We start from the raw sequence: 19,189 nt of genomic DNA, 5'->3' as shown, positions 1-19,189 counted from the left end.
TATCTTTTCAAACTAAACATCACCGATGCAAAATAAACTCACCATCCAATAAAACAGCCAAGACACATCATCAAAATGTATAATGACAGCATATACTAATGTTGCCGCATCAACAAGGTCCAAAATTGGCTTTATAATTGACTGGCAAACCCAATCTTTTTGATTTTAGTTTAAATTAAGAGTATATTTCAACTAACTAGTAGAGTTCTTTAATTTCCGAGTCCGATCTGTTCTGCATTTTGTCTAACATGATCTTTGTAAAATAAATACTAAAAATTAAAAGACAAACCATGAGACAATACAATAAAGATAATCGAGATTATTTCGATTGAAGATTTAATAACAATTGAGTCCACTAACAATTGACACTAAAAGACTTCAAAAGAGAAAAGTATATTTTTTCTTCTGTGAATACTCTACAAAAGCTCATAGATATAAGAAGACAAAAGAATACTTCATAGATAAATCAATATTTGTGATAAGTATACATCTCTAAAATAATGAGTGTACCTTCTCAAACGAAACATCACTGATGCAAAATAAACTCGTCCATCCAATAAAACAGCCAAGACACATCATCAAAATGTATAATGACAGCATGTAGTAATGTTGCCGCATCAACTTATTTTTGTAGGTAAACCATTTAAGGTGAAAGTTCAAAATAATGTGGTTAAGAAAAAACCGTAATGACTATCCAGTAGAAGACACACCTAATAGAACACCTGAAGAAAGTTATTGTGGCAACAGCAATGTTTGCGGCAATACACAAAATAGTATTAATATATTTATCGTACCAATAACTTGTAAAGTTATAGGAATAACATTTAAAAATCTAAACCATTTGCTCAAAATCATAGCAAACACAAGACGGGTATAACGGATAAAACCAGTCGGCATATGAATTTCTATGAACTGCGCCCCTCAAGTCACCAATGCATTCGTCCGTGCAAATTATTTCTACGTGTCGGCGAAGTCTGCACGACTAAATAAAACGTTTGAACGTGTAAATGAGCTTTTTCACCTCTACTAACTTTATAGACCAAGCCCGTTTTGATGGATGCGGTTTTATTATTAGGAATGGCCCTCGCATAAAGTCATTCAACCATTTTTTTCACTTGTCTGGCACGTTAATGCACCTGCTTTCTGTAAAACTCATAAAAATATTCCGTTTAATATCTAAGAATGTTTGGGACCCTTGGCAAAATAAATGAAATCTTACAAGAAATACCAAAAGCTGGACAACAAAATGTTTAATTTTAACTGTTTAATTAATTTTCAACACTGAAACTTAATAAGAAATAAAATAAACATATAAGATAAAATAAACAATACTGTTAACATTTTATATAAAAACTAGCGACCCGCGCCGGCTTCGCACGGGTGCAATGCTGATACTAAATTAAATACACTACGGAAAAAATATGAACGTTGTATATAAAAACATAGCGGCTCGCTCTGACTTTGCACGGGCATAAAATATATATGCCTATGTTACTCAATGAAAACATGATTAAAATCGATCCAGTATTTTTGGTTCATTCATTACTGCCCTTGGCCTGCACGCATTAAATTTGGAGTAAAACAATTCCTCTTCCCCTATACTTACTATGAAGATTTCCTGCTATCTTTGGAATATCTAAATTCATACAATTTTTATTACATTACACATTTTTAAACGCAAATTTTAAATTTGTAATATCTCCGAAAATATTTGTTTAATTTACATGCTGTAAGGAACCATATTGATCTATATTAATTGCACACTGTATTAATTGCACACTGTATTAATTGCACACTGTAAGGTACTTAATTCGATAAGGATTAATGCCGTATTGCTTAAAATAGCTTCGTAAATAAGCCATTTTCTCACGTAAAAAGTAAACAATAAAAATGGTTAATGTGGGTTATCCCTAAAAGATAAACATATACCATCGCGGACTTTTTTGTAGACCTTTTTATGGTGTACAATACTGTAGTACATTAATTTGATCTAACTCGTAGGGTTAGGCAGCGTTTTTGCTAATTGCTAAATAAGCCTAAAAAATAGGTTAATTTACGACATCACGTTAGAAACCTCTAAAATTAGCAATGTTGCCTTAGTATATTATGCATGTATTATACATATAAACCTTCCTCTTGAATCACTCTATCTATTGAAAAAAACCGCATCAAAATCCGTTGCGTAGTTTTAAAGATTTAAGCGCACATAGGGATATAGGGACAGAAAAGTCGACTTTGTTTTATACTATGTAATGATGTATAAAATTACTATTACTACATAAATTATTTTTCAATATTTTGAGCAGATTTCGGAAGGGAAGATGTATATATTTTCGCAGGAAGTGTGGAAATAGTTGAAAAAGTTTAACACTAAAAAACAGATACAGCGAGCATTCATTAATTTAGAAAAAGCATTTGACACAGACGGCTGGAGTTCCCCCGGGGTAGTGTTTTTAGACTCCTGTACCTCTACACTGCAATACATATCCCAGCAACAAAAGAAACAATATTTGGAACATTTTCTGTCGGCAGAGTTATCATGGCAAAACATATATCTCTGCTTAAGACTATAGAAAAGGTACAACAAGCAATCAACACGATCTACAAATGGACTAGAGACTGGAAAATACAGCTTAATAGCTCCTGTTAATCTGTCCATGTTAATTTGACGTTGCGACGAAATGCTAAAACCTAATTATATCACTTGACGGATGCGAGAACATTTCTAAAGCAAAAATAGCCAATTGGAAGCATCATGTCAGTTATAAACAATCATAGACATAAATTACGACCATCACCCGCAGAATTCGAACGCGCGACTATTGCAACAGCAGGAGGACCTGTCGCCTTGACCACTAAAATATACCAAAAAAAAAACAAACTGGAAATAATGTGCAAAACATTTTACAGGTCGACAGGATTGTCAAGAACGGACAAAAGTAAGATAGAAGTAATAGAAATGAAATAACTCAGAAGCACCAGGAGAGTCAGAAAGATGAACAGGATAAGAAATACATAAATAAGAAAAAACCTCAATATTGGATCAATGGAAGTACATAGAAATTACAAAAAAAATCAAGATTGATATGAACTAAGAGAACGTTTCAGTAAAATCAAAACAATTCAATATAGTCATAATAAAAATTCTACAATTGATTGTAAATATCTCTATATGTTTAGTCCACAAGAAAATACACGAACGCAAATCTCATATTACTGAAACCGTGAAAACACCTCCACAATCATGTTAATGAGGAAGTAAACCTTGGACTGCTGGTGAAGTACCATAGTATACCGTGGTTAAGCCAGTGTATTGCTGTGTGTGGTGTTGAAGGCAGAAAAATTGCATAATTCCAAGAAGAAAATCAATTTAGACCATCCTCTAATATTCAGGTAGTTGTCTGCGATTGTAAATCGTTCGGTAATTTAGACTATAAGACTTATTTTAATAATGAAATGCTAAATGTATATATATACTCGTACATGCATACATATAAATGTTTTTGAGAAGTAAAGAATACCTTTAACTGCATATAATACTTGTATTTGTTATTATTTTGTTTCTAGATGTCTAAATAAGATTTGTAAGATTTTGATATAAAAATAATAAACATTATTAATTAAATTAATTTAAATATATGTATTTAATGTAGCCGAATTATATTACAAATAGGATGACACAACAATCGTGCTATATTATTAAACAACGCCAATGTAATATATCAATTTCACCTGAACAATAAGCCGCAGTTCGCACATTCACATACCCGTTTTCTAGATGATAGATAACGTCTAACGTTCTGCTAACAATGTCTGTATGGTCATCGAGAAGGTCATCACTATTTTTACAACTAATTAGTATGCGTCGATCTGTATAATCGTCGAATTTTAAACTGCGACAAAACGAAACCAATCGATCCAAACAAATAAAAACGCTATGTAGCCGTGTAATCTACAATGTTTACGATCAATCGGCAAAAGTTAACGCTTGAACACATTCAATAAAACCGGATTGTCGGTTTTTTATTTAATTTTTTTTTCGAAAAGGTGAAGAATTTGTGCAGTTATCAATGAACTGGGAAGAAATTCATGATTTATTAGATGTATGCGGTTATTTCTTCAATGCACGTCATCAAAATTTTTGCCCTGAGCACGTCGCAATGTTGCCGCTTCAACTTTGAAGAAATTTGGTTCCTAACGTTTGCCGGGTTTATTATTCCCCTGTTCCTTTAACTACTATCATCACCAATGTTTCGAAGAATTTTCCAGACATTTGGCAACAAGGCCCGCTAGTACCAACTCAAATCGCATTTTATAAGGCCAGTCAATTATGCGTTCCGACGATTTAGACAGCATTTTCTATCTCTTTTTAACTAGGATAAAATGAGAAGTAAAAATCCCATCTGGGTTTAAAATAAATTCTATATTTTACAAATTGAGAAAAATTTACTTATAAAAAAAAGGATATTTTTTTAAAAAGGAATGGAAATGAAAAAAGTTAAGTACAGAGCATCCCTGGTGGGGATCGAACCCACGACCTTTGGATTAGAAGTCCAACGCGCTATCCTCTGCGCTACAGGGACTGACAAAGTAGAGTTTGCTAAAACTGTATAGTTTAAACCTTCATTATTTTGATTATTTCACTTCATTAATCCTCATTTATTTCTTATACCACTATAAGACAAATACTAAAGAAAAAATCTCCTATGTAAGGAGTAATTATAAATATTAATTTACTATAATCGAGAATTTATTGTAATATCTATATTTGTCATTGTTTAGTGAATTCAAATGGAAATATAGAATAATGACTATTGATACGTCTTGTTAAATATAATAAATGTCACGCGTCAGTCAAAACAAATACTAAAGCTATCAAACCGAAAGTTAAAATTTTTTAATAATATATAATGTTGAATTGTATATATATTTAATTTTATATATTACCATTTAAGATTGAAACAGTATTGTGTGATAGCTGTCACTATTTTACTGGTGGTCTAAAGATCACTGTCAAGTCAATTTATTTTTTTGTCCGAATAACTGGTAACTGAAAAACAATCAAAATGTCAAAAATCTTTAACGGAAGTTTTCTTAATGTTGATAATCTGAAGTATATTTATAATTTAGTAAATAAATATCTTATATAGGTTAGATAAAACATGTCAGTTGAAGAAATCCACTGAAAAAAACTTTGTAATTAATATAACATCAAAATATATGTTAATAGCGTTTCCTTGAAATAAGACCGACAACTCATTCACGGCTGACTACGATGGCTTTTACGGATTATTAATTTGGTCAAGACCAGAACAATAAAGCCACCGCCGTCTACAAGTGAAGCGATCGGTAATAATAAAGCGTGCGTCATTTGCTTGAAAACTTAGATTTCACCTGTTCACGGTATCGCGATCCGAGACTTGCACTTACGGACGTGATTGTTATTCTTTTACGGCCGTTGAATTTACAATAACAGTGAAATCTCAATAAATACAACATAAAATTTATTACACGAAAACCGCAATGGTACGCGTGAAATACAGAACAAACAGCTTTTGTTGGAAACAAGGGCCGTATAGCAGTATAATAAAATTAGTTAAAGCTTTTTGAGTGATGTAAATAAGTAAACAGTATAATTACAGCTTCCGATTTTGGAACGTTAATCAAGATTTATATAAAAATATCACCTTGTTATATTAATACCCAAAAATATATTTTGAAATTTTCATGGATATTTTTAATTTTATAGCAAAATGTTTATTAAACTTTTTGATAGCAGTTCTTTAATTATTTATGACCTTGATTATTATATGTTGATGGTATTAATTAATTATCATCGGAATTATAGGGAATTAGATAATAAAATAATTAAAAAGTAATATTAATTTGACCTTTTTTTTTAATTAAAAATTAATCATCTATTGTAAAATAGGTTTCATTTATTATTTTAAATGTCAAGTAAATACCACAGGTGGCATATAATGTCCTACATACGCATTTCCAGAAAGATTTTACGAATTTTAGAAAATGAGGCTTAAAACGTTTTTATTTGAAGGTAGGTTTTATAAGATAAACGCTAAAAGAGCACACAAAACTTTATATTTTCGCCTATTCACCGTTCACAAACCAACCCTAATAGTCTTGTCATGCCTATATCATGTATAGTCTAACTCTTAATGATGGATATGAAAGTGTTAGGCGATTCATTAAAGAAAGTTGAGAATCAAACCACACAAAAACAAGAAGCTGTAAAAAACATGAAAGTAAATTAAATATGGGGTGGACTTGATTACAAAACGTTACTTGATATCGTTTACCCTACATTGTAGTTTGTGTACTTAGACATTTCAGGAAACAAAAATACAAACGAAACCTTGAAAATGAACATGAAAAGAAGAAAGCCTGTTAACTTTAATAACAGTAAATTTAATTCTAACAATATATAGTCCTTCCAATAAAGCAGCCAATACACGCCATTAAAATTTATAATGCAACGTTGCCGCACCATTTCTTTTGACCCTGACAACAAAGTATTAAAGTAAATAAATATTGAAACAAAAATAACGATATAAAAGAAGTTTATTTTAACATTAGGAGAATTAAACTAAGGGACGAAGGATGATTAATTAAGGACATAAACTATAGTTAATTAAACAGCCACAATAGTTTGTAGGTTAGAGTTGTTTTATTATATTTATATTGATATATGACCACGGTGTCGAACAGTACCACACACATTTTATAGACCGATTTGGTTATTTGATGTTCGGACGTATCAGACTTCATTCTGTCTCTTTTTAACTAGAGCAGTGTTAATTAGAAAAATGCTTCGAGTTTAAAAGGGACTTTACTTTTTATAAACTGAATTTGGCAATACGTTGGACGGTGTTGATTATATACTAAATAAACCCACTTAATATATCGTCTTTATTTACAAAATTATTCTGTGCGTGTATATAATTGAGCTCCTCCTAAACGGCGAGACCAATTTTTACGGAATTTTTTGTGTGTGTTTTTACAAATTCCAGAACTGTTTAGATTCACAATTGCACCCAGTAGGCAGCGACGATAAGATTCCACGGATGTTTTAAATATTTTTGATTTCAACTGGCATATATCGGTTAGAATCACATTTCCATGGTAACGGTCGTAATATTGGCCGTTGCCATGGTAATATCATGAAATATAGTCATTGTCAGTTTTATTCCCGATGTATTTAGCTATATTAGTGAATTTTACAATACATTTCTATTTATTTGAATTTAAAAAGTTAATTATATTTATTTGTTTATGTGTTACTTTCATTATTAAATATACCACCAGAAATATTGCAAACAGTATTAGCTGAAGCCATAACAACTGAAATTTAACAATTAAATAAAGTATCATAAGGAGAGCACGTAATAAGACAATGTAAAAACTGTTAATGAAGTTGCAGTTGCTATGGCTGGCGATCATTGAGACATCGAGAGAAATACCTATCTCTGTGCATAGTTAATACGGTACAGATGCTTCATGACAATCATCGTTCTGCTTTGCTATGTAAAAAGCTTTGCAAAATCCATTGATATTTTGGAAATGTGGCGATGGATATTATTTAAACATTAAACAAAAAAATACAATGAGAGGTACAACATATACAATATTTTATTTTTCTCTTTTTATAAATATTTTCACTAAAACGATCCAAAAAATTACAACATATTTTTAAAAAAGTTAAATTTTCGGAATCAAAACGTTTAACCAAGACTACGCCTGTTGGTATAATTAAATATTAGATTATTTTATACCTCTGTATATATTTATGTATCTCTGTATCTATATATTTTTTATCTTATTATATAAAGTTCGCGGAATCACTAATATTACTTTTATATAATTTAAACTTGTCATTATTTTTATATACCTAGGGTAGATTTATGAACCCTTTTGTACAAGTTTTATCGATTTTAATCGCAAATATTATAAGAAAGATGATAAAAACTAGTAGTCTACTAAAAGTATACATATAAAAATTAAAAATTAATTAAAACACAGATTTAGTACTCATAAAAAACAGGGGATCCTTATTAAAGCTTATTTGAAATAATATATTCACCCTTCACATAAAAAATCTGAACTAGGTCAGTTATATTCCAGACCTCGCCTTTCCCTAGTTGACTGTTATGTAGAATATGGTAATTGGCTTTAACCCCAATCTATTATTCCATATAATATTTGTGCATATCCCTATTTAACTTCTAATCTATATTCTGGTCATAAGGATCCTGTATTTTTGGTGTTTCTTTAATTGGTTTTGTAGAGTAACGTAATGGATATAAATGGATAATTTTTTAAAATTACTTAGTGCAATGCAATTGTTCTGTTGATCTGATCTGCTTCTCATCAAATTTATCAAAAGTGGTGTATGAAAAAGTGAGGACATCGAAGAAAACTTGTAAGCATCTAACAGGTCAATTGAAAAGTTCCCGACCTACTATAGTACAACAAATTTTTTTGCCAAAATTAGTTTTTTTATTCAACATAATTCCCTTCAAGGGTGATACACTGATTATAGCGACCCTCCAAATATTCGGTACCAATTTTGTAGTACGATTTATCCTTTGCTTCATAATAGGTCTCAGTTTCGTCAATCACCTCTTCATTCGACGATTTCGTCTTTCAACCGGTCCAATAACGCTATATAATAGTCGCTGTTGATAGTCCTTCCTTTTTGAAGGTAGTCACATGAAAATTATTCCATACGCATCCCAAAATACAAACGCCATAACCTTGCCAGTCGACTGTTGCGTTTTCCCTCGCTCTGGAGTGGGTTCATGTTGTACAGTCCACTCGAATGACTGTCGATTGGACTTCAGACTGAAATGATGGGGTCATGTTTCATCGATTGTCACATATCGACGCAAAAACTCGGGTTTATTACGCTTAATCATCTTCAAACCCTGCTCCATATCCGAATTGTTTTCGTCGGTAACAACCTCTTTTGGGCGTTCACTGCGTTCACCGTCTTCGGTGCTCATTTCACCACATCTAAACTTAACATACCAATCCTTGATGGTTGATTTTCCTGGGACAGTGTCCGGAAACTCGGCATCAAGCCAAGTTTTTGCTTGAACTGTATTTTTTCAATCAATTCACAATGACAAAAGCTGCTTCACCCAAAATGCTATAATTCACAATGTAATGATCCGACAGCTGTCAAATTTATACATGCGTCTTTTTAGGGTGAGGGCTAACTAAAAACATATGTATTTAATTCTAGTTGCGCCATCTATGTGTCAGGCCGGGCTGTTCAATCGACCTGTTAAAGGATTATTGAACAAACTATTGAACTATGTTTGAATTCTAATCAGATATGGCAACGAACATGAGCAAATGAAATTTCCAATCGATTGGAGATAGTAAAACTAATTAGTTCAACAAATGAGTAATAACAAACATTAACAACAACTTAACTTTAAACATGAACTAAACAAGATAATGAATACATGACATAAAAAGAAAGATGACTCGTTATAACAATAATTCTATAAATAGCAACATAAAAAAATACATTTATACAATTAAGAGATTCATTCGTGTTAGCAGAACTGCGTGTTGGTGAACTAGCATTCTGTTTTTACGGTTAATATCGTATCATAACAAACACACTACTACTGCTCGTTCTATTATAACAATGTATGGCAAAATAATATTCAATAATAAACATACTGAGCTCATTATCAAAGACAATGTTCCAAAGTGAGTTTCGATGACGCTGAAGTCCATAATTAAGCAGACGTGAGATGTAAACCATTCTGCATTCTTACGTTGCTTCGTATATTTTTTCCTATATGTAACTGTCTGATTAATATTAGTGTCACATGTGTTTACACATCCTGCGATAAACTGTTTATAATTGTCATAATATAAATGTGCGAGCGCTTAGTTCTTTGGTCATGTCAAGAGTACCGTTGTAAGATCATGGTTATGTTCTTGGCTGTTAGTTTAACATTTTGCGGCTTTGATAAAATCTCAGTCATTTCAAGTACCTCTACTACAACATTATTAGGCCTATAAATTAGTTTGAATTGAAATTTGAAGGTTTATACACTAATTTATCCAGCCTTTCAGATAATTTACGGATTTTATCTCGAAAGAACAATGTATTTTCTGGCGATATTCATAGATCCACACATTTCTTGGTATCTTCATAAGAAGTGAAGCAAAGCTCAAGCAAGTCACGACTCATATGTCCCAACAAGTAGTAATCAGAAGGAGTTAGGTCTGGAGGAAACGGTGGATGGGGTAGCACTTCCAATGTTAATATCTCCAAGTATGCTTTCATCGGCTTTGCAATCATCGTTTACATTGTTTCCTAAAAACCGCCAATTTTATCTGTGGAGAAACCCATGATGCCTGCTTCCTACGGTCAAGCATGGGAAAGATTCCGTTACAATTTGGGCACTAATATAGTGGTATACTGGTTCTCTCATTCACATCACTGACCGGATTACTGATTGGCATATTGCTGTCAAACACTGCTATATTCCAAGATGATAATGTGTCCATAAACACAGCCAAAAAGGTTCAGTTTTGGTTTAAGAAGCATCGAAATATCATCAAACGTCTTCCTTAATCAGCTCTATAATCTGGCTTCAACTTTACCGAAGCATTATGAGGAGTTTTAGAGCAGAGTGTGAGGAGTAGATTCCATCTCCAACATCTCTGAAGCATTTGGCGGATGTTTTGATACAAGAATAGGACAATAGTCCGTTGGAAACCATTCAGACACTGTACGCATCCACTCCGCAAAAAAATACAGCTATTTTAATAGTAAATTCTAACTCGGCACCCTCTTAGAAAATAAATATGAAACGATTCAAACTATAAAATAGTCAATTTATAAAAATTATTAAATAACTTAAGACATAATATATAAACTTAAAATAATTAAACAGTAATTTTAACTAAATTTGGAGAATAACAGACACTCTAAAGATATCAACTGAACGTGTACATCATGTCATTCGCGAATATTTGGGTATGAGAAAGCTCTGTGCAAAGTAGATGCCGCGCGAACTCAACTTTGACCAAAAACAACCGCGAGTTGATGATTCGGAGCAGTGTTTGAAGATGATCAAGCGTAATAAACGCGAGTTCTTGCGTCGATATGTGACAATGGATCAAACATGGCTCCATCATTTCACACCGAAGTCCAATCGACGGTCATCCGAGTGGACTGCACACCAGGAACCCGCTCCAAAGCGTGGGAAAACGCTACAGTCGACTGGCAAGGTTATGGCGTCTGTATTTGGGATGCGCGTGGAATAATTTTCATTGACTACCGTGAAAAAGAAAGGACCATCAACAGCGACTATTACATTGCGTTACTAGACCATTTGAAGGATGAAATCGCGGAAAACCGTCGCATTTGAAGAGCATCGTGTCACAAGTTAGCGAAAACCATGGCAAAAATCCATGAATTGGGCTTCGAATTGCTTGCTCATCCACCGTATTTTCCAGATCTGGCCTCCAGCGACTATTTCCTGCTCTTATATCTCAAAAGAATGCTCGCTGGGAAGAAATTTTCGTTATGTTGAATAAAAAAAAACTAATTTTGCCAAAAAAAAATGTGTTGTACTATGGTAGGCCAGGGACTTTTCAATTGACCTGTTATATAGTATACTCTTCAACTATACGATTAATTTATTTACAAGAACAAGAACACAATTGACATGTTCAATATTCTAAATTTGGTTTACAAAGGTTTTAGAAATAGCAGAGCTTCTCGCACACCTGGTATAATATTTTGCAAGGTTACGGAACACGACCTAGTATTTTACATCATCACGATACAACTTACTCGCATTAATTCCAGAACTCGTTTCATTTTTTCTTTTTTTTGGTCATATATACGTACATTATGTGTGTGATTTAGATCGTGATGGCGCTCGAACTTTACGCACGCTACTTTAATTTGTTTAAAAGCCTTTTTTGCACGGTAGCGCCCCTCCCCTCGAGCTCACGCCCTAAATTGTGGGCTTTATGCGGACAGCAACTTCTACTCCGTCCGATCCTACGGGACTCCACGAACGGGATCGGCTTTTGACCGCGATCCCAAGTGTCTTCGGCCACTTTGATGTATCGACTAAAACGTTACGATAAATTAATTAGTGTTCCGAAGGCTAATTGAATCAAATTCCTTTGAGTCCATACGAATACCCTGATTTATCTAAGCAAATGTTGATCCAAATACACAGAGAACATTTAAATGTTGACTGACGAATGATTATGAGGTCACAAAATATATAGTCCTTCATATATATATATATATATATATATATATATATATATTCAGTTTACAAAAAAGTAAAACGGGCATTTTTCTTCTGATCTGAAAATCTGATACGTCCGCTGTCATATGTCAATGTAAATATAATAAAACTACTCTAACCTGCAAGCTATTGTGGCTGTTTAATTAACTGTAATTTAAATCCTTCAATAAATAATCATTAGAATACATATAGGCTGAAAGGTCCCGGGCCTAACACATAGATGACGCTAGTTTTATTGCATTCCCCACTTAACTATAGTTAGTTGTTGCTAACCTTCAATATTCTACTCATATGTTTGTGAGTTATTGCATTAAGACACTACTTTTGTAATTTAAAAAAATGGATCAGAAACAATTTCGTTTTTTAATTTGACACTAATTCTTGAGAGGAAAAAATACTGTTCAAGCGCAGCAACGACTTGAAAATGTTATAAAAGCTGCGCTCCCTCAGAAACGACAATAAAAAGTTGGTTTGCTGATTTTAAACGTGGTCGTAGAGACACCAACGATGCAGTGGACGTCCAAATGAGGTGGTAATACAAAAAACATCAAAAAAATTTGCAGAATCGTCTTGAATGATCGAAAAATGAAGTTGCGTGAGCTCGTTAACACCGTAAAGGTATGTACAGAAGGTGTTGGTTGTATATTGCTAGAGCATTTGACTGACTATAAGCCATTTAACCATATTTGATCACTCCGGAATCACAACGATCGTCATCTGATTGGACAGCAACTGGCAACCGGCCTACTTTGAGACAAAGGTTAAATCGTTCTAAAAATGTGATGTTGAAATATTTGAGCGTATAATGATTGTGTGGCTCTTGGTGGGGATTACATTGATGAATAAAGCCAATTTTGAACAAAAAAAACGCGTTTTCTTTGTTACGCCCGGGATTTTTTAGCTCATTTGTTACTATAATGTTAAAATAAGTTATATGTTTCGTTATTTTATTTAATATTTAGTTTGTTTTACTTACTATTTTGTTGTCAAAATAAACAAAAAATTAAATTTGACGCGGCAACGCTGCATTATAAATTTTGATGCCGTGGATTCGCTCTTTTATTGCAAGAACTATATATCCCATTTTTTGATGAACTGGCTTGTTAAATGCTATTAATATTTAATTGTACAACATAAGAAAAAAACCTTAACCTTAATGTGTAAATATCAGTAAAGTGTTGTTGTTGCTCTTGCCTCACCTAATTGCCAGTTCTTAACGTTATGTCGTAACCATCAGAAGATGCCACTGATATAGTTTTAAAATCCCGTAAAAACCGTTAATTTAATAACAAATCTGACCTTGAACACGACAATGCTTTACGTGTGCCATTAAATACCAACACATTTGGCCCGAACTTAATAAGAACAAGCGAGAACACTTCGGACTGTTCGTCGTTGGTTGCCATCTGGCCGCCCCCGCCGCTACTATCTGGGTTAATCGTCGAATTGCTCGGAATTCAGCCTGGCAAAATCATAAGGCCGTCTTTTAAATAGTCGGAGCGTTTCGCGTGTCACAACGATCCGAACCATTCATCATCGATGCCACAATTCGCGGACACAAAGAAATTATATCCTACAAATAAACTATCAAGCCCATAAATTAATTTTAAAGGATCTACGATGGATGGTGTTCTTGAGCAGTGGTTATTTTTGGAGAATAATAACCGATATTCGGTAAACTTCGGTAGTTTCCGCCTGATTTTGCGACGTTGCCGTTTACAAGCGTTCCAGCGGTAGAACCCAAAGAAAGTTCGTTATCGCAAAAGCTTTTATAACACTTTTAATCTGTACATACCATAGGAGGTCATTCCATCCAGGTGCGTGTATATTAATTTTAATTTTGTTAATTGGATTCAATACCAAAAGAAATTCATTATATTTTAGGTATACTTGAACCTACAAAAGTAAAAATACAGATTAATATGACTCGATGTCCGTTATGTGAGCATATGTCATCAAAATTACTGCTCCTTGATCATATAAGTTAGACAAGATTTATGTTATATTCAGCAAGCAAACCGATTGAATTCCACAGGTACAAAGCATGATGCTTTCTCGGAACCATCCAGTAACAGAACTTATTTTAGATGGACTTACTCAGATGGACTAGCTTCCCTAAAGCCAGAAACTCGATTCTTCTACTGTAACTCAATATGATAAAACGATGAGTTGGGATGGACTTGGCTGCTGGTCGTTAAATATTATATATAGGCAGAAAATCAACAAGGTGGTGTGTTAACGCCAAGTCGTTTATACTATAAAATCTAACTAATACTAATATGATACATCAGTACAATTATAGGCACAAATGTGTTTATATTTTAAACGTTTATATCATCAAAGATATACGATGCAAATTCAAGCGAACCAAATAATCTGTTGATTGACATATTCACATATCACTTGACCTAATGGACCCAGGGTTTCGCAGTTCTCCAGTTTATAACGGATGGAATGTTTTTGCAAATCTATTATAATAATTCCAAATGCTCTGTAAACCAGAGGTAGCACAGAAACGTAAAATCTCAATCTCAAAACAATCCAAAACTTTACTGAATTATCATTTGCCATTCTCAACATCAAGCCAATGACGATACTATGTATTTTTACGTTTTATATATTGTTTTAATATTTAATAAATAAATAAACGCTCATCTCACATTTGCATCCTAGTATTTTGAATAAGATCACGTTAGACAAAAAGCAGAGCAGAGCAGATGAGACTCAGAATCAAAAAATTGTACTGGTTAGTCGGCATATACTCAATCAAATAAATTCGTTTATCAGTTTGTTATAAACGATGCCAAAACAAAATTATTGAACAAAACAAAACCGATTGTTATAACTAAATAACTAAAGAAAAATAACGCGATGACCTCGACGTTAAATGGATTTACTAAGTTATCCAAGATTTCGCTTTAAAAAATGAAATGAGGTTATTAAATCATAGCAACGTGGAAGCAATAAAGCTACCGGATAACACGCAGGAAATCAGAAGATGAAGCGAACCCAAACCACATGAACTGTCATAGTGTATAAGTGCTAAATGTTAACTCTAGCTTAAGTAGTTTAATTTAATTTAATTTAATATTAAAATAAATTTAATTAAATACTACAACTTATGCTAAAAAGTTAGGTAAGTTTTAAAATGTATAAATAAACAATAGTAATAAATTAAGATTGTACTACGCACATCTAATGTAAGATGTAATTAATTTAAAAAATATTTTGAATACATATAGACATTATCTTGTTTACAATTACAATTGGTATTGAACAATATTAATATAACCCTAAAGTAACTATTTCAGTAAAGAAAAAGCCTGGTAACGTACAAAATAGGTTTACAATACCGCTACAAGAAATATTGCGTCTTTGCTTTTAGAAATATGTGCTTAATTCATAATAAAATTTTTAGGTAGGTAACTTTTAATTGTTGTTACTGAACGATTGTTAATACTTTGACTGCTTTCCCTGAAAAGACCACTCCCTTGTACATTCACCACACCCATTTAACAAATACAAATATCCGTCTTACACAAAATTGAAACCGGTAGCTTATGCATGGACAGAGTATATTTAACGCAAACATTCGGTATAAGGCAAAGGTGTTAAATGGCTGGGTTAAATCAACGGCCAACAATATTTCAAAAATCAGAAAACGAAAACCAATACCATGTTATAAAACTAATTGTTGATGGCAAGAGAATACTACCAATCAAGCATAAAAATATCATATAACTAGCGTTAACTGATAATTATTATTATATAAGCTTCGAATATAATCCCTTTATCACATCATTACTAATATTTATATTTTAATGCACGAAATATATTAACAATGTAGTAAATAATGAGTTTTAATTAATTGAAAATGTTTAAATGAATTTCAAAAACAAATATTTACCAACTGAGCTTAGTAGCTGCTTAAAAAACTAGAAATATTCAAATAAAATTTGATTTTTTGATAGCATTAGCATTACAATAATGTAAGATAAATATATTTCTTGTTGATTAAATGACGAACAGTATTATAAAGTAAAACAATATGTATTGGAGTAAAGTTACCTGCTGCACAGTTGTATGGTTTCGAATACTAACGCCAATGAGTCATATATCCAGAGATGTAAAAATGAAATAATAGCCCTAGTTTTTTCTTTTCAAGCCTGGGCTCGTTAAACTGTTAAGTCACAGACCGATATAAATAAATTCGACTTAAAGCCACCGATTTTCTGATTCGTTTTCTTCATTTTCCCGACACTTTTTGCCACCCGTCCCGTATATTTTGACCAAAAGTATTTATTTATAAATATTGAGGTAAATGTTATGTTTGCCGATTACGTGCGCCGGCCTAACGAGATTATTAGACAATTTAGATCTTAATTTATACAGTAAAAAACAAATATTTTTTTTAACGTGACGGACTACATTTGCATAGGTATCAAAGGTAACCCGATTTTACTAGTGAAACCAGTTTCTGCGTTCGTTTTAACATTCAGTCATTTAATAATTCAACAGATGCTCACGAGTTATTATCCTAAAAATTACTTAAAACATACTGGATGTTTTTAAATTATAACCAGTTCGCTATCATAAGATAACAATAAAATAATAGGATATATCCGTAACCATAATTTCAACAGTCGCGATATTATATCAAATAAAATCGGATGGATACTAATAAATAACGACGACTAATGCGAAATTACCTGTTTCCCGGTCCTAGGTAAGGTTTCCATGTTAGTCCCGTTGACAACCGGAGCCTTTTCGTTAACCCCCCCGTTCGGGGTGCTTCCGTTGCCCAAAGCCATCCTATAATCACCAAACAACACCAAGCAAAGTCATACGAACAATTTTCACACACTCGAAAAAACGCTATCGCATTTTCAAATTGGCTTTTCCTGTACGTCGACAAAGGTAAAGAACGGCCTTCTAAAAAACACCCAATACCACCGCGTCGAAATTGAAGTCTGCAATGAATTTTTTAGTCTAGGACCTGTTTCGACTGATGAAGCAAGCCGTCCGATTGCCGCGACCGTCTATCTCTTTCTATTACGTACGCGCGAGCGGTTAAATAGAATCCGTATTTTCGTAACTGTTCACACATTCATTCCGTCTGCCTCTATTGCGTGACATTACAGCTGTATGACAAAAATAAAGTGTGGACATTGCGCATGATCGAAAAATGTCGTCTTTACACAACTTATTAGAATAATTTACGTAATGACTTTGTAGAACCCGGCGCATTCACCAGAATGAAGCTAAAATAGACCCAATAAAAAGCGGAAACTAGATAATTGGCAAATTACCGATTTTTAACAAATTAGCGGAAATCAAGCGTATCGATTTGAAAACGAATTGCAAACAATTGGGAGAAAGATGGACGTTTTGTGTTTCGTTAATTCTATGAAATATCACCGGTTGAGCTATATCAATGGAATGATTATATAAGTTTCACGGCCACAGCAACATGAATCGCAGTGTAGTAGCAGGAAAGAATAAATTCAAACTGATGATAACATGCAAATTAATGAAAATATTGATATTATATGTTTACACTTTTGCATGCCTAATATCAGTATATGTTTAATCAATTATTATGAAAATATGTAGTTACCTAAGTAATATTCTCTGTTTCCAAATTTCATATTTATCATTTTTAATATTGTTTTTTATTGAAACCTGTAAATTGTTTAAAAATAAAGTTGTATTGAATTTTTAAAAATCTGTTTCTAAAACCGTAATTCTATATTACAAAAATGTTGATAGAGATACATATATAGATTTAAATTATTGCTCAAATTGTAATGATAAAAATGAAAACCCTCAATATTTTCTCAAACTTGAAATTATTATATATTATTAGAAAGATTTATATTAGAATCATACATCTATGGATAGCGAAATTTAAAAACAACGAATAAAACCCAAACTTCCGCCACTGATTCTAATGTGATTAATGAAACTCTGCATGAATAGATCTGTTGTGAATATAAAAAGAGCCATCAAGCAACACGGAACATCATTCCCACAGTAACATCTTGAACTGTACCATACACGCCGCGATGACTTCGAAATATCAAGTCGTTGTTTTGCTTTTTGTGGTGCTTGCTGCAACTCTTCATATTTGTTCGGCAGTAAGTAAAAAGTATCTACGAAAAGTCGCAATATTAGAACTATCTCCTTTAGGCACCGAAACCTTCCAATAAAGAGCTCCTCGAACACAGCATTGCGGAATATTTACGACATGATCAGCAACTGGTGCAGGAACTAAAGCAACTTGGGTTTGGTAAAAATATTAATTTTGTTTTAATTATTATCTATATCTTTTGCTACAACTATAAAATATAATTTGTACATATCAATCACTTCAATTGTTTTATAGTGTTTTTTTTCAGATGATGCTGCATTGCAAAATGCCGATAGGCCCAAAAGGCAATCCGGCTTCGAAATTGAAATGAATAACGACGACGTCAACGACCAAAACAAACAACCGGGATTTTTTGATAGAGCTGCTAAATTTGTAGTTGAAGTCCTGCAGAGATTTCTCAGATGGATTAATACGGAAAATAGTTAACGAGGGCATTACCTATGTAGTCTCCACTATAGGTAGCTGGATAATTGGATAAACAGTAGTATCACCTAGTATCTATCGAATGATAAAATATCTGAATTTAATAAATAGATACCACAATAAAACCGATTTTTTTTTTATCCCAAAAAATTAGATTTTAATATTATATATTTCTAAATATTAACATAGATTCCATAAATACCTGAATAGTGATTTTATTTTATAATCATTTACTATATAATTTCTTATTTATAATAGATATAAATCATAGGACAATTTCATTATAAACAGGAAATGC

The 19,189-nt window shown here is 32.7% G+C and overlaps 2 protein-coding genes and 1 non-coding gene across 18 annotated transcripts in view; 1 reads left to right on the top strand and 2 right to left on the bottom strand.

Annotated features, from left to right (window-relative positions):
- LOC143198798 (uncharacterized) overlaps positions 1-17,443 on the bottom strand; it is a 109,362-nt gene extending 91,919 nt beyond the window's left edge. For all 16 annotated transcript variants that reach the window (XR_013006296.1, XR_013006300.1, XR_013006301.1 and 13 more), the window contains exon 1: positions 17,027-17,443. Coding sequence is in view for 8 of the 16 variants with exons in the window: in XM_076408285.1 (XP_076264400.1) it covers positions 17,027-17,128 (102 nt within the window). In the remaining 8 variants the exon portion in view is untranslated. The remainder of the gene's footprint in view (positions 1-17,026) is intronic.
- LOC143198826 (uncharacterized) lies at positions 3,343-19,016 on the top strand. The gene is made up of 4 exons (XM_076408336.1): positions 3,343-3,393; positions 18,297-18,454; positions 18,507-18,606; positions 18,716-19,016. Exons 2-4 carry the CDS (start codon positions 18,383-18,385, stop codon positions 18,892-18,894), a joined length of 351 nt encoding a protein of 116 aa, XP_076264451.1. The 5' UTR covers positions 3,343-3,393; positions 18,297-18,382; the 3' UTR covers positions 18,895-19,016.
- On the bottom strand, positions 4,511-4,583 carry TRNAR-UCU (transfer RNA arginine (anticodon UCU)). The gene has a single exon. It is a non-coding gene; the product is annotated as a tRNA-Arg (tRNA).
- Positions 19,017-19,189: the final 173 nt, after the last annotated feature.

Source organism: Rhynchophorus ferrugineus, unplaced genomic scaffold (assembly GCF_030347505.1).
Source record: "Rhynchophorus ferrugineus isolate W39M unplaced genomic scaffold, kcgeb_rfMv2 rfM6, whole genome shotgun sequence".
NCBI lineage: Eukaryota > Metazoa > Arthropoda > Insecta > Coleoptera > Curculionidae > Rhynchophorus > Rhynchophorus ferrugineus.
This window is presented reverse-complemented; position numbering and strand designations above follow the sequence as displayed.